The sequence below is a fragment of the Podarcis liolepis genome, assembly GCF_965112155.1.
Source record: "Podarcis liolepis genome assembly, chromosome: 2".
Taxonomy (NCBI): domain Eukaryota; kingdom Metazoa; phylum Chordata; class Lepidosauria; order Squamata; family Lacertidae; genus Podarcis; species Podarcis liolepis.
In genome coordinates, this window is record NC_139555.1 from 21,090,733 (window position 1) to 21,106,232 (window position 15,500).

At 47.4% G+C, this 15,500-nt stretch overlaps 1 protein-coding gene across 1 annotated transcript in view; it reads right to left on the reverse strand.

Annotated features, from left to right (window-relative positions):
• KCNH3 (potassium voltage-gated channel subfamily H member 3) overlaps positions 1–15,500 on the reverse strand; it is a 70,664-nt gene that overhangs the window by 17,188 nt on the left and 37,976 nt on the right. Inside the window, exons 4-7 of the mRNA XM_083489918.1 lie at positions 9,457–9,587; positions 9,021–9,273; positions 3,379–3,536; positions 1,171–1,378 (exon numbers count right to left, since the gene is read on the reverse strand). Coding sequence (XP_083346044.1) covers positions 1,171–1,378; positions 3,379–3,536; positions 9,021–9,273; positions 9,457–9,587 — 750 coding nt within the window. The remainder of the gene's footprint in view (positions 1–1,170; positions 1,379–3,378; positions 3,537–9,020; positions 9,274–9,456; positions 9,588–15,500) is intronic.

The following is a 15,500-nucleotide window of genomic DNA, read 5'->3' on the forward strand; positions in this document are numbered from 1 at the left end:
GTGTATATATATACATATATATGGTGCTGGAGGAGACTCCTGAGAGTCCCATGGACTGCAAGAAGCTCAAACCTCTCCATTCTGAAGGAAATCAGCCCTGGAAGGACAGATCCTGAAGCTGAGGCTCCAATACTTTGGCCACCTCATGAGAAGAGAAGACTCCCTGAAAAAGTCCCTGATGTTGGGAAATATGGAGGGCACAAGGAGAAGGGGACGACAGAGGACGAGATGGTTGGACAGTGTTCTCGAAGATACCAGCATGAGTTTGACCAAACTGCAGGAGGCAGTGTAAGACAGGAGTGCCTGGCGTGCTCTGGTCCATGGGGTCACGAAGAGTCGGACATGACTAAACGACTAAACAACAACAACAAGCCCCCACTGAATTCAGTTGGGCTTACTTCCTGGCTAGCATCTCGTTCATTTAAGAACACGAGGTGGGGGCACGAGATCCCTGCTCATCTCTGCCCACCGTTATCTCTGCAAACGAAAATTGGGCAGCGGAGGGGCGTGGTCTGTTTCCTTTCACTCGCTTTGTTTTTTCCGAAGTTGGGAGAAGTTGGGATCTTTAGGCAAGCTCCACAGAAATGCACGAACAGCCCCTCTCCATCTCTTGCTAAAAACAAGAAGAGCCCAAAACATGCCCCAAAACAACCCCGCCGACATCAGTTGCGCCAGCTGCAGTTATCAAGGGGGGAAAATAGTGCTTGCTTTTTAAAAAAAAAAAAGGGGGGGGGGGAGAAAAGGTGTGCGTTTGTGTCAGTAAATCCCACGATATCAAGTAAGCGAGGGGCTTGGGAGAGATCTCCCGACTATGCGCCAAGCGGCAATAAGCGCCACCTTTGGAGCACCGAGGCTCCGCCCGCTGATTGTCAGGATCCGAGTCCCGGAAGATTTGGCAAGGTAAAGGCAGCGGTTGCTTGCTAAGCCTGCCGTCACGCAGTCCCAGGAGTCGGGTAGACAACAGTAATTATAGGAGAACTCATCGCCCCCAAAGCGAAAGCGAGCGTGCGCGCCAGGGCTATTATTTATGTGGCACCTGCAGCATTGGTTTGCATGCACGCGTGTGCACGCACGCACATGCACACACACGTGTGCACGCCCCCATTGAGTCGCACAGTGCTTGCTTATGTGGCGGGAAGAGCAAAGACCAAAAGAAAAACAATCACTCACCGATCCCCGGCAGCTGAGAGGGGCTGCTCTCGACTTCGCGCTGCCCGATGAAGTACCAGACGCAGGCGACCCAGTGCGCCAGGAGCGCAAAGACGGTCATGAGGAGGGTCAGCACCACGGCGCTGTATTGCGAGTACCGGTCCAGGTTGGGCAGCAGCCGCAGCAGGCGCAGGAGCCTCACCGTCTTGAGCAGATGAGCCCCGAAGTACTGAGTGGGGTGGGAAGGAGAGGGAAAAGGAAAGAGAGAGAGAGAAGTTGCGTCAACTTGCATTGGCCCCTCGGGCGCGGAGGGGGGCTGCAATGTGGATGGCCGGGGTGGGAATCGAACCATGGAAGAAGAGGAGGTCCTGGAGGGCTGACGGAGGGGAAATTGTGGGAGGGTGATGGGCATAGGTGCCAACTACCTGGGGGCCTGGGTGCCCGAGCACCCACAAAATTTTCCATCAAGGGAACAAGCACCCACAAATTTTGGTGCCAGGGCAAATGGCACCCATGGCCCCAGGCACCCACGGTTGTGGGGACAGGTTGGTGCTCCTAGTGATGGAAGAAGGGATCCTCAAGAATGGGGCTTCAAGCAGATGTGGGTGGGTGGGTGGGTGGGGGTGGTGAGCTTGCCCCTTCAGAATGCATCTCCCTCTGAATTAAATGTAAGTTCGGACCTTTCAAGTGTCCCTGTTTTCCAGGGATGTCCCTAGAGAAGCCATCTCTGTTTCTGATTTGATCCCGGAATGTCCCACTTTTCCTTAGGACGTCCCTATTTTCATTGGAGAAATGTTGGAGGGTATGGAGTTATCCGACTCCTGAGCCCTCTGAAGGCAATCCTGTACAGAGAATGTTTAATGTTTTATTGTGTTTTTATTTATGTTGGAAGCTGCCCTGAGTGGTTGGGGCAACCCAGTCAGATGTGTGGGGGTATAAACAGTAAAATTATCATTATGGAATGGGATGTCCCTATTTGCATAAAAAAAATAATGTTGGAGGGTATGTAAGCTTACTATCTTTCCTCCCAAATTTTAAAGCATGACTTTTTTTTGGGGGGGGGGGAAGAGTAAGGAAAAGGATAACAATAAAATATATGCCAGGTCTGCTAATGAATTAGCTTAATTAGCTAAACAGCTTTAAAGTGCATCACACTTAGATTTAGGTTTTTACCGTTTCCGTCAAGACACCAGCCAGCAGCCCAAGTGGCCATCTCATTATCACATTTCTGGATATAGGCCTGCCACAAACTGGGAGGTCATCTGAAAAATGGGAGGGGGGCATGTGGCTGGGTGGGTAGAGCTCAAAACCGGGTTGGAGCCCAGGTGGCAGGACAGCCCCCTAGGAAAGGGGAAGCACTATGTCTTTGTTTAAGAGCGAAGAGTTCCATAGGAGCAAAGGGAAGCTTCTGGCTTAGAGCTAATAGCAGTTTTGAAGTGGGGAGGGGTTTTAAGCAGAACCGCACCATGGAGGGGGTGGGGGAAGAGGAAACTTGCCTCCCCACATACAATATTTGCAGTCCTGCTTGTCCTCCCACACACACAGCGCTGAAGCTGTTATGGTTCGAAAAGCAAAAAACAGGTGCATTCCAGTGTATTCATGTTTTTAACATCATGTCTGGGCAATCACCTAAGAATCTTCAGCAAGCTGGTTTCTTTTTATCGTTGTATTAATGTCTCCAGCTGAGGAGGCCGTACATCGCCACAGAGGTGACTCTACCAATCCCATCGGGCCATTGCCGAGCTTGGAAGGACCTGCCACCTTTTCCAAACTGTTTAAGCCCAGATGCTAGTGATTATTAGCCCTCACAGGACCCTGAAGTGTGTTTCAGAGAATGTTGATAACTTGAATCAACTGTATGATGCATTAGCTTGGGCTATTTTAATTCATGCCTGGGGTGAAGAGCACCTCTGAGCATATACAGAGTAGATTTCTCTCATGCCAGATGAATCACGGTTCTTGTAATCCATAGGGACGGAAGGCATGACTTTGCTGCAGAAACATATTCCAGCTTTTAGGTTTTGTTTTTGCTTACATGTAAATTAAATGTTGAGGGAGAGAGACAAGTCTCAGGGAGTGATGTAGGAGAAAACCCCAAACCCAACTAGGTTATAATACCAGCTTTGCCCAGCAAAATGGCACCAGGCTGCCAGCGGGAGATCTACGGGCAGCTGCAGATTTCAGCCCTTTTTTTGCATCCTGTAGCACAGCGCCTCACCAAAAACTCACCACATTGACCTTGAAAGCATAGAGGAGGTCGAACGGCAGTGCGGCTATGAGGTCCAGTACAAACCAGCGGGTCAGGTAATGCAGGAAAATGGCATGAGGGTCAAATACCACCTGCCCTGACTTGCTCACAAAGGTGGTGCGGAAATTCAGCACGATATCTGGAAAGAAAAGGCAGAAATGTTAAGGAGCAAGTCCGCAGCAATTGCACCTATGGTTGCTGTTGCACTACATTTCCCATAATTCCTGACCGTTGGCCATGTTGGCTGGGGCTGTTGGGTGTTGGAGTCAAGCAGGGCATGTTTCCCCATCACCGCTGAGCTAGACTATGGTTTGCGGTGAAGCTAAATGGAAATAAATAAAGAAACGCAGCTTTAATCGGGATTGGCTGCCTCCTTTCTGTGAGATGTAATCCACTGGGAGCAGTCAAGTACAACATTCCCTGTAATGCTAGAGAAGACATGCAAGGGAATGTTTGGTCCAGCCAATCAAAACTTCCTGTTTCTGTTCCTCCACATGTACATATTTGTTACTAAGTCTGCTTTCAGGGATCACACTGTGCTCTGCCTGATCATGAGTAAACCTTCCTTTTGTTACTTATCAATAAGACTCTGGTGTCTTTATTCTTTTAAGAGGGATTCAAGGGAGCTTACCAGGAATGTACGATTCAGCCTGAGACAGACTGAACTGTATATTAGTGAGAAGCTCACACGAGCCTGCAACCAGCTATCTGCTGTGCATGTAAAAAGGGGAATGTAAAAAGGATATTAATAAACAATATATCCTCTCCTGCCACCCTGAACATTCCCACACTTTCAGCTCAAATGCTGAGGAAGGCGTAGGAGCAGAGGCTATGGGCTGAAAGGCACCATGAATAGTAAAGGAGATGGCTCTGCCTTAACTGCTTCACCTGATAAATGGGAGCAATTAATGACTGCACACTAAAGTGTTGTATTGTGTGTTCGTTCATGTGTGTGTGTGTGTGTGTGTGCTCTACCGATGGTCCTATCATTTGATGACTCAGAAATGAATGTGAAGACAATGTCTGTTGGAAATTACTGAATTGAGGTAATGTGAGGTAATGTGAACTATAAAGGCGCCTGCTGGTTGAGGAGGCAGTTTGCTAGGCAGAATCTCTGCCTGATGTTGTGATATAACAACAACAACAACAACAACAACAACAACAACAACAACAACAACAACAACAACTTATTTATACCCCGCCCATCTGGCTGAGTTTCCCCAGCCACTCTGGGCGGCTCCCAATCAAGTGTTAAAAACAGAACGGCGTTAAATATTAAAAACTTCCCTGAACAGGGCTGCCTTCAGATGACTTTTAAAGAGAAGATAGCTGCTTATTTCCTTCACATTTGAAGGGAGGGTGTTCCACAGGGCGGGCGCCACTACCAAGAAGGCCCTGTAACCTCACTTCTTGTAATGAGGGAACCGCCAGAGGAGGGATAGAGGAGGGAGGGAAACTTTTACACCTTTGCATGTAAGCACTAGGAAGTAGTGTGACAGCGCTTAGACTTTGGAACTGCCTGCACACTGAGATCAAGCAGGCGCCTTCACTGTATTATTACTTGTGCCTGCTAAAAGCATTTTTGTTTAGGGAAGCCTTCCCAGATATCTAGAATGCTGGTGTGCTTTTCAGTTTATTGTGGGTTTCAGTTTACAACATATTAAATACAGTGGTACCTCGGGTTAAGAACTTAATTCGTTCTGGAGGTCCGTTCTTAACCTGAAACTGTTCTTAACCTGAGGTACCACTTAAGCTAATGGGGCCTCCTGCTGCCGCCGCACAATTTCTGTTCTCATCCTGAAGCAAAGATCTTAACCCGAGGTACTATTTCTGGGTTAGCAGAGTCTGTAACCTGAAGCGTCTGTAACCTGAGGTACCACTGTAGTTTTACTTGCTAGGATTTTTTTAAAAAATAGTTTTATAAGTTTTGTGTCTTTGTTTCTCAATTTGATCCTTTTACATGGTTTTGTATGTATTGTGGTATTTCAGGCAATTTGACTTGCCGTTATTTTTATTGATCCTAGTTGAGTAATTATTTATTGTAATTGTTAAGAGTGAATTTCTGTTTATTATTTGCTGATATTCTGAGAGTTAATTTTATTGCATACTATTATATTCTAATAGACTGTTGCAGATGCCTGATTACTGTCTTCCAAAGCAACTACTCTATTCCGAACTTAAAAATGGAACGTGTTATGCTGGTGGTCAACAAAAGTGGTTTAAAGACTGTCTCAAGGCAAACCTTAAAAAATGTAGTATAAACACTGACAACTGGGAAACACTGGCCTGCAAGCGCTCCAATTGGAGAACAGCCTCTACCAAAGGTGTCATAGGCTTTGAAGACACTCAGACTCAGGATGAAAGGGAGAAACGTGCTAAGAGGAAGGCACGCTTGGCAAACCTTCACTGTGATCAACTCCCACCTGGAAACCTATGTCTCCACTGTGGAAGGACGTGTGGATCCAGAATTGGCCTCCACGGTCACTTACGGACTCACTGGTAATACCAATCTTACTTGGCTATGAGTGATCGCCAAAGAAGAAAGAAGAAGATATAAGTCGTTTCATTTTAAAGTTATGTTTTATTATGACTTTTTGTATTGGATCAGATTATTATAAGGTGTGTGTTCTTCGCTGTATATTTTGTTGCTATAAACTGCCTTGTGTATAGTACTATAGAAAGGAGTTATACAAATTTAAAGTGAAATGAAATGAAAAGTAATAATTATATAGTTTTAGTTTTTTGTAAACTACTTTGAGGGTGTTTTCTCCCCCCCCCCCCGCCCCAATCAAGTGGTATATAACTTTTACGAAATAAACAAATGGAGAAATCAGCCACGGTTGGCAGCTGGCAAGCATGGCACCGCATATCGCATTGCTTCTTTGTTGTCGAAAGTCTGGTATCTGTTACATGCACACACACATGTGAACAAAGCCGTTTTGCTTCCTGAACTTGGCAGAGGGATCCTGACATCAGCAAAGGTGAGCGGATTCAGTCCCTTGCAAAGCAAGGGTTTAACAAACAAAGGGAACTCCGTATCCGTATAAAAGTTAAAACAAATCACACAAGCTGGATACAGGAACAGGTCATATTGTGAATACAGTGGTACCTTGGGTTAAGAACTTAATTTGTTCCGGAGGTCCGTTCTTAACCTGAAACTATTCTTAACCTGAGGTACCACTTTAGCTAATGGGGCCTCCTGCTGTCGCCACGCCGCCACCGCACGATTTCTGTTCTCATCCTGAGGTAAAGTTCTTAACCCGAGGTATTATTTCTGGATTAGTGGAGTCTGTAACCTGAAGCGTATGTGTCAGGGCTGCTTGAAGATCCTAGCTCACAGAGGATCACGCTAGCCAGCGATCATTAAGTAAAAGTCTTTATTGAGTTACAGTTTCCATTCTCACGCTGCTGCGCGCAACTCTACGTCTAGTAGCTAGATCGGCGAGGCTCCGTCTGAGTCTCCGCCCCGTGTGCACCAACTTAATATCCTAGCTCGGCTCCACCTTTTCCGCCTGACTGTCCTCCTCTGGGTCCCTCTACCCCCCGGGGTCTCTTCCTTCCGGGATTCTTCTGACGCTGACCCCCCGGACCCTCCTGTCTCCTTGCGCCGGGCTTTAGGACCTGGCTCCCTTTCCGGGCTGCTTACTGCGCCCCCTTCCTCTGCATTTGAACTTGGCGCGCGCGCCCAACCTTCCACTTTCCGCTTAACCGTTTCTTCGCTCCCCGATGGAGGTGTGGCCACTCCTGACTCGTGCCCTCCCTCCTGTGGTGAGCTGCCAGCGCTTGCCCCCTGGCTCCTTTCCTCTTCCCTGCTCTCTGGCGGTGACGCTGGTCCCGATTTCCAACTGCTCTCCTCTGAGTCCCCTCTGGCTCTATCTTCCTGGGGTGCCCCCCTAGACTCCCCCCTTGCCCTGGCCACTGGTGCTCCTTTCTGTGAATCCTCTGATTCACTGGAAAGACTCGGAGATCTCGGGTCGTCGTCATCACTCATCTTTTCTTCTGCCTCCTCCCCTTCGCTCTCTGTTTCCTCCCTTGCCCTTGCCTCTGCTCCTAAACCCCTGACAGTATGTAACCTGAAGCATCTGTAACCTGAGGTACCACTGTAAACTTTTTCTTGTGGATTAAAAGAGGCTGGAGATCTTGCAAATACTGCTACTCAGTCAACCACGGTGTGCTTACCTAACACTGACTGCAGAGACCTCTGGCTCCACCTCCCAGGAAAGGGTAGGAACCAGGAGCTTCCCCACCCCCTCCTGCGCCCCTGTCTCCCAGAACCAGAAGGGAACGGAAGAGAGAAGAGCAGAGGCAGCTTCCATGCGGGCATAGCCTCCGGTGGCATGTGCGCAGCCCGTTGGGAGAAGGTTCATAAACTGCTGGAGTGGTCCTCAGTTGCTGCAAGTGTTACATGAAGCATGGACATGGGAATAGCTGCCTAGACTCTAGACTGGCGTGTGTGGGTATTTGGATCCGCGGAAACAGTGGTAAGTGTTAATTCTTTGACAATGAAGAGTATGTATGCGACGATAGCTGCACGGATGCTACTAGCCCAGAGATGGAAAGAAGATAAAGCACCTACCAGAGAAGAATGGCAAATTAAACCGTTGGATTATGCCGAAATGGCAAAACTAACTGGAAAGCTTGGGAACCAAGAAGACCAAAACTTTAACAAAGAATGGGGAAAATGTGTAATTTATCTTGGAGATCACTGTAAGCAGACGAAAACTACAGCAGGATTGCAATCCTTGTATTGTAGCAAGAATTATGGAGATAATTGAGCCATATAAAACATGGACTATTGAAAAATATGCAGTTGAAAAAGTTAACAACAGGACAAATGGAGGGGAAGGTGGGAAGTCTAGAGATTTCTTTAAATGTGGATGTGTATGGTATTTCTTTAAATGTGGATGTGTATGGTTGTATGGGGATGCGGGTGGCGCTGTGGGTTAAACCACAGAGCCTAAGACTTGCCGATCAGAAGGTCGGCGGTTCGAATCCCCGCGACGGGGTGAGCTCCCGTTGCTCGGTCCCTGCTCCTGCCAACCTAGCAGTTCGAAAGCACGTCAAAGTGCAAGTAGATAAATAGGTACCGCTCCGGCGGGAAGGTAAACGGCGTTACCGTGCGCTGCTCTGGGTTGCCAGAAGCGGCTTAGTCATGCTGACCCAGAAGCTGTACGCCGGCTCCCTCGGCCAGTAAAGCGAGATGAGTGCCGCAACCCTAGAGTCGGCCACGACTGGACCTAATGGTCAGGGGTCCCTTTACCTATGGTTGTATTGTTATAATTTGATACTTGTAAAATAAAATACAAAACACTTCAAAAAGAAAAGACATCGGAGAGTGACCTAACTGCTGTATGCATTCCTTTGGCCGTGAAGCATCATTGACAGATAGGCTGGGAACTGAAGCCGAGACCCTTGACTGGAGGCTTTTAAGCAGAGGCTGGATGGCCGTCTGTCATGGATGTTTTAGTTTAGATTCCTGCATTGCAGGGGGCTGGACTAGATAACTCTTGGGGTCCCTTCCAACTCTGCAGTTCTACAATTCTCTGATTCTATGACCTTCTGCTTGTTCTAACAGTGAGTAATGGCCCCTTCCCAGTCTTTCGTCCGATTCTGAGCTCCTTACCTAGGATAAAAAGGATCTCAACCGAAAGATCACAGATGCTGGGGGGTGCCCGAGCAGCCTCTGGAAGCCCCTCATCTTTGGTGCCGCTGAAGCAAACGCTGTAGGGCACGGTCACAGCCACGTACAGGGTGGCCAGCAGAATCAGACCATCCCATCCGGCCTTGAAGGTCCCATAATGCAGCAGGATGAAGGGGGACTTGCGCGCTGCAGCCACCTTGTATTCGGGGAGGGCAGGCTTCTCCCCAAAGACACCCTGGTGAGGGGAGGGGGAAGAGAAGGACAAGAGCGGTCACCACTCCAAATCACAGGGCTGTCTCCCATATCGGCTGCCCCCGCATCAAAACCCACACAGTCCAGGCCACACAGTAAGTGGACATCAAAGCACTGCAAGCAGCCCAGGCAATCTAAAAAGGTTCCCTTGCCCATGCAAACATACCTTGTGGAGCTTTCGCTTCCCTTTACCCTGCTTCTGGAGATGCCCGGAGAGGTGGTAGAGCACAGCCCGGCTCCGGCGACGGTTGGCGTTGAAGCCTTTGGCCCCAGCTCGGCTGTAACGTCGCCGTCCACCTGACAAGGGCAGACATTTGGTGGGTTAAGATAAGAGATGCTCCTTTACATTCTTATGGAAGGGGCAAGTCTGAGGTGTGCATGTGCCCAGCGGAAAACAAAAACAACAACAACAACAACTAATAATAATTTATTACTTATACTCTGCCCATCTGGCCGGGCCTCCCCAGCCACTCTGGGCAGCTCCCAACAGGATATTAAAAACACAATAGAATATCATACATTAAAAATGTCCCTAAAAAGGGCTGCCTTCAGATGTCTTCTAAAAGTCAGATATAGTGGTACCTCAGGTTAAGTACTTAATTCGTTCCAGAAGTCCGTTCTTAACCTGAAACTGTTCTTAACCTGAGGCACCACTTTAGCTAATGGGGCCTCCTGCTGCTGCCGCGCCGCCACCGCACGATTTCTGTTCTCATCCTGAAACAAAGTTCTTAACCCGAGGTAATATTTCTGGGTTAGCGGAGTCTGTAACCTGAAGCATATGTAACCCAAGGTACCATTGTAGTTGTTTATTTCCTTGATGGGAGGGCGTTCCACAGGGTGGGCGCCACTACTGAGAAGGCCCTCTGCCTGGATCCCTGCAACTTCACTTCTCACAGTGAGGGAACCTCCAGAAGGCCCTTGGAGCTGGACCTCAGTGTCTGGGCTGAACGATGGGGGTGGAGACGCTCCTTCAGGTCTACTGAGCTGAGACTGTTTAGGGCTTTAAAGGTCAGCACCAACACTTTGAAAGACACACCTGCATTTCTGGGCGATTCCACACATTCCTCTCTATTGTTGCCTAGATTGGATCTCCATTTCTCCTGAATCTCATGCATATGTAGATCCTTAAGTTTCGATGACAAGGCTTTCAGCATGCTCACGAACACACACACACACACACACACACACACACACTGGAGCAAGCTTGTTTTCTCTAGCTCTATAGGGCAGGACTCAAAACAACGCCTTCAAGTTGTGTGCGAGAAAGAAGATTCTGACTAAATAAACATCAGGAAGAACTTTCTGGCAGCAAGAGCTGTTCGGCAGCGGAGCAGACTCCCACCAGAGGTGGTGGACTCCCCTTCCTTGGAGGTTTTTAAGCAGGTATTGGGTGGCCATCTGTCATGGATGCTTTAGCTGAGATTCCTGCATCGCAGGGGGTTGGACTAGATGACCCGTGGGGTCTCTTCCAATTCTATGATTCTATGACCATACTCATGTTTATCTGCTCATTAACATCACATTACCAAGGGGTGTGCATATATATGTGTGTGTGTGCACGCACACACAAAAAGGACGCATTTCCTACAAAAGAGACACAAAACCTTTTGATTCCATAGCACTCTGATATGCTAAGTCCTTAATAATGATAAGATACTTTACAGGACAATCCTATAGCTCAGTTGCAAGCACTATGGAATTCAGTGAGAATCCTGCTCAGATTTTGAATGCAGGCAGTGGTGTAGCATGGGTTGTCAGCACCCGGGGCAAGGCAAGTAATTTGCGCCCCCTAACCCGTGGATTTGCGCCCCCTAACCCTAACCCCCAGATGTTGCGCCCGGTGCGGCCGGCCCCCCCTGCACCCCCCACGCTACGCCACTGAATGCAGGTATCTCTCCTGTGTGCCTGGATGTCTTGCCGTATGTCTTCTGCCTATACCCTCTTTCTACGCTGGCATGCATGCGCTCCTCTTTACCCATTAGCTACGACAATGCACAGGCAACAATGCTAATCTTGCACACACACAAAGGAGTTGTCAGAAATTCCATCTAGCAGAGTAACTCTGCCAGCTAGCAGAACTAATTGGCTGTAATGCCATCCTCCGTGTGGCATTGCTGCTCTGAAGGAGTATAAACACATTATTTTAGACATGCATCTCCAAATGTAGGAGAAGGGGGGGGGGGAAACCCTATTCCTGCACTCACAAAACCCAGGGGGCACAATTCACAGAGACTAAAGCAAACAAATGCCTGTAAAGTTAATGGGAGACCTAGGTGAAAAATTAAATGTTTCTGTACAAGCTCAGGGGCAGAGCACATGGTATGCACGCAAAAAAGGAGTCCCAGGTTCAATGCTCACTATCTCAAGGTTGGGAAAGACATTGCCGGTAAGTGTGCCCAAGGATCAAGCTAAATGCAGCGTTAGTTGCATGATTGTGTTAATTGCATGATTCTGTGCACCTGTAGGGCACACAGAAATGTGCAATTGCTGCTATTGTACCTGCAAAAAAATTGGGATTTTGCAGATGCACTTGTGACCCGCTGCCCACCTACGTCTCTGAAGTGTGGCTCCTCTGTAAAATGGCCGGATTGTTTCTCCAGAGTGGTGCATGCTCTGGTTATCTCCTGCTTGGACTACTGAAATGCGCTCTACGTGGGGCTACCTTTGAAGATGACCCGGAAACTACAACTAATCCAGAATGCAGCAGCTAGACTGGTGACTGGGAGTGGCTGCCGAGACTATATAACATAATGTTTGAAGTTTTATTCTGTTTTTAGTGTTCTGTTGGGATCCGCCTAGAGTTGCTAGGGAAGAAGAAGTCCTGAAAGACCTACATTGGCTCCCAGTACATTTCCGAGCACAATTCAAAGTGTTGGTGCTGATCTTTAAAGCCCTAAATGGCCTCGGCCCAGTATACATGAAGGAGCGTCTCCACCCCCATCTTTCAGCCTGGACACTGAGGTCCAGCTCTGAGGGCCTTCTGGCGGTTCCCTCCCTGCAAGAAGTGAGGTTACAGCGAACCAGGCAGAGGGCCTTTTCGGTAGTGGCACCCACCCTGTGGAATGCCCTCCCATCAGATGTCAAGGAAATAAACAACTATCTGACTTTTAGAAGACATCTGAAGGCAGCCCTGTTTACGGAAGTTTTTAATGTTTGATATTTTATTGTGTTTTTAATATTCTGTTGGGAGCCACCCAGAGTGGCTGGAGAAACCCAGCCAGATGGGCGGGGTATGTATGTATGAATAAATAAATATTACAGTCGTACCTTGGTTTTTGAGCAGCTTAGTTCACAAACAACTTGGAACTCAAACGTCACAAACCCAGAAGTAGGTATTCCTGTTTGCAAATTTTGCCTCGGAAGCCGAACGTCCGACACAGCTTCCATGGCTTCCGATTGGCTGCAGGACGCTCCTGCAGCCAATCGGAAGCCGCGCCTTTGTTTCCGAACGTTTCGGAAGTCGAACGGACTTCCGGAACGCATTCTGTTCGAAAACCAAGGTACGACTGTACTATTATTAACTCCACGGCCCCCACCTGCAAGTTGCTGCTGTCCAACCATGTTCCCTTGCGAAATGAAAAACACAGGGAACAATGGTCATCAGGGAGGCTGGAATGGGCAGTTTTCATGAAATTTCAGATGCCAGAGAAGGCTGTGCAGGATTCCCCAGGTGCAGGGCAGGGGTCCAATTTGGTACACTGTTCGCTGTCCCTCTTTGCAGCTAGCAAAAGCAACATATATTATGCCAAAATATGGGCAACTTTTTCAGAATGCAGCGTTTGGCTTCCCTTGGCAGGGGAGTTGAATGTGGAGGCAGCAGAGAACAAACAGCACAGTTGCATCAGCAGAAGGGCTTGGGCAGCAGATGCCAGAACCATCACAAGTTATTTGGACAGGACCAGATCATTAAAGTACAATGTACTTAAGAAACTACATTGACATGCGGGAGAGGGGAAACTTAACATTTTCAGATAATTTCCAGCAAGGGGGAGAGTTACTTAACGCAAGTCCACCTTTTCACCGCTGCATGTGCCGTGATATGCCAAAAAAATAGGGTTGCCACTTCACTGTGGGCAGGGCACCCAAACAGAGCTGTTTTTCCCAGCACAGAGATGTAGGTATAATAATAATTATTATAATAAAATAATAATTTATTATTTCTACCCTGCCCATCTGGCTGGGTTTCCCCAGCCACTCTGGGCGGCTTCCAACAAAAGATTAGGTAACCATTACGTCCAGTCGTGACCGACTCTGGGGTTGCGGCGCTCATCTCGCTTTACTGGCCGAGGGATCTGGCATACAGCTTCCGGATCATGTGGCCAGCATGACTAAGCCGCTTCTGGCAAACCAGAGCAGCACACGGAAACGCCGTTTACCTTCCTGCCAGAGCGGTACCTATTTATCTAATTGGACTTTGACGTGCTTTCGAACTGCTAGCTTGGCAGGAGCAGGGACCAAACAACGGGAGCTCACCCTGTCACGGGGATTCGAACCGCCAACCTTCTGATCGGCAAGTCCTAGGCTCTGTGGTTTAACCCACAGTGCCACCCGTGATTAAAAATATGTTAAAACACCAGTCATGAAAAACTTCCCTAAACAGGGCTGCCTTCAGATGTCTTCTAAACGTCAGATAGTTGTTAATTTCTTTGACATCTGATGGGAGGGCATTCCACAGGGTGAAACAAACTTCACCTGCTGAATCTCTGCCTGTCACGCTGCTATTAAAGGCACAGGAGCCAGGCCCGGGACTGTGTGGGAGGGGGAGTTGCTAATTCTGTTACAGTGTGTGTGTGTGTTTGTGGGGGGTTTCTACTGGTAAAGTTTCAAGTCATTTGGAGCAGTATTTTTTATTTATTTTCTCTGTCTGTCTCCTCCTCCTCCTTACCTGTCCTAATTCACACCTTCTTTAGCATCTGTTCAAGGAATGCTTGCCTTTCACTTTTAGAATTGCGGGCTAAAAATGGCAGCATGTTTTGGTAGTCAGAAGGAAGGAAATCTGCTAAAATTATCTCACATGAAGCCCTGCTAAAGATGTAAAGGCACAGAAAAAAATAGGGGATGGTGTGGGATACACTCCCCACATCAGCAATTTCCCTAGGATTTCCTCTCTCTACCAGCTACTGAAATATGACCTTTCTCCATCGCACAATCTCTAAGAGCTCTCAGGCCTCTCTGGTCCAACCATGGCTTGGGGATGTGGTACTCTCCTGATGTCAATGGACTACAACTCCCATCAGCTTCAACCAGCATGGCCAATGGTCAGGGATGATGGGACTTGTAGTCCAGCAGCATTCTGAAGGCATCGTGTTAGCTACCCCCCCGTAGCCCAATTCAGGCGTGTTGAATTTTTCAGCTTTTGAATTCCAAAAATGAGGGTGCTAAAAAGTTGTAACATGTCTTGGGAATTCGAAAGATATTTGGGTCAAATTAATATAATTTAGTTTTGCTTGGTAAATAAAATGTTTCTCAAACTGTACAGAAATCATTTGAAACAATTGCCAAGTACTTGCAGTTGTGTTACATATTAATATTATTTTATTTATTTATTGTTGTTATTGTTATTTCGCATTACCTGACATTTTCAGAAGGCAAAATTAAAATTCTATCGTTTCCTAAATGCAGTTTATTTCTTATTGACCACAACACGATTAGCGATAGCTCAGCAGTAGAAGAGCCAGACTGAAATACCCCTGAACCTATAGGAAAATACCGTAATATCTGGGATACAGCAATGTCTGAGTGTTTCACCAGACACAGGAGGACAATTGAAGGCACAATGGATAGAGATACCTTCCAAGAAACGTGGACCCCTTTCTTTAACTATACTAATGACCAAAATCAATACCCCAACCACTCAATATTCTCAGTGGAGTGGTTACATTAAGTAATATGTTGAACATGTAAGTGCATGTCTAGAGACAATGGATAAAGCAAATATCATTAAGATGTACTGCTGGATAAGTTGTTTAGTGCTTCTTGTATTTGTTTAAAAACCAGTAACAATTTGTTTTTAAAAAGCAGTTTATGTGCTTCTTCACCAAACAAAGACTTACCAAGCTAAATGTTCACCAGTCACAAAAAAATAACCGCAGATTTGAATTCCTCACACCCAACAGTTATATATATATTTCTATATTACGGTCGGAGACCAGCTTATAAAACACACTTAGGGGTACAATCCCAGAAGGAAAACAAACATTTAAAACAATG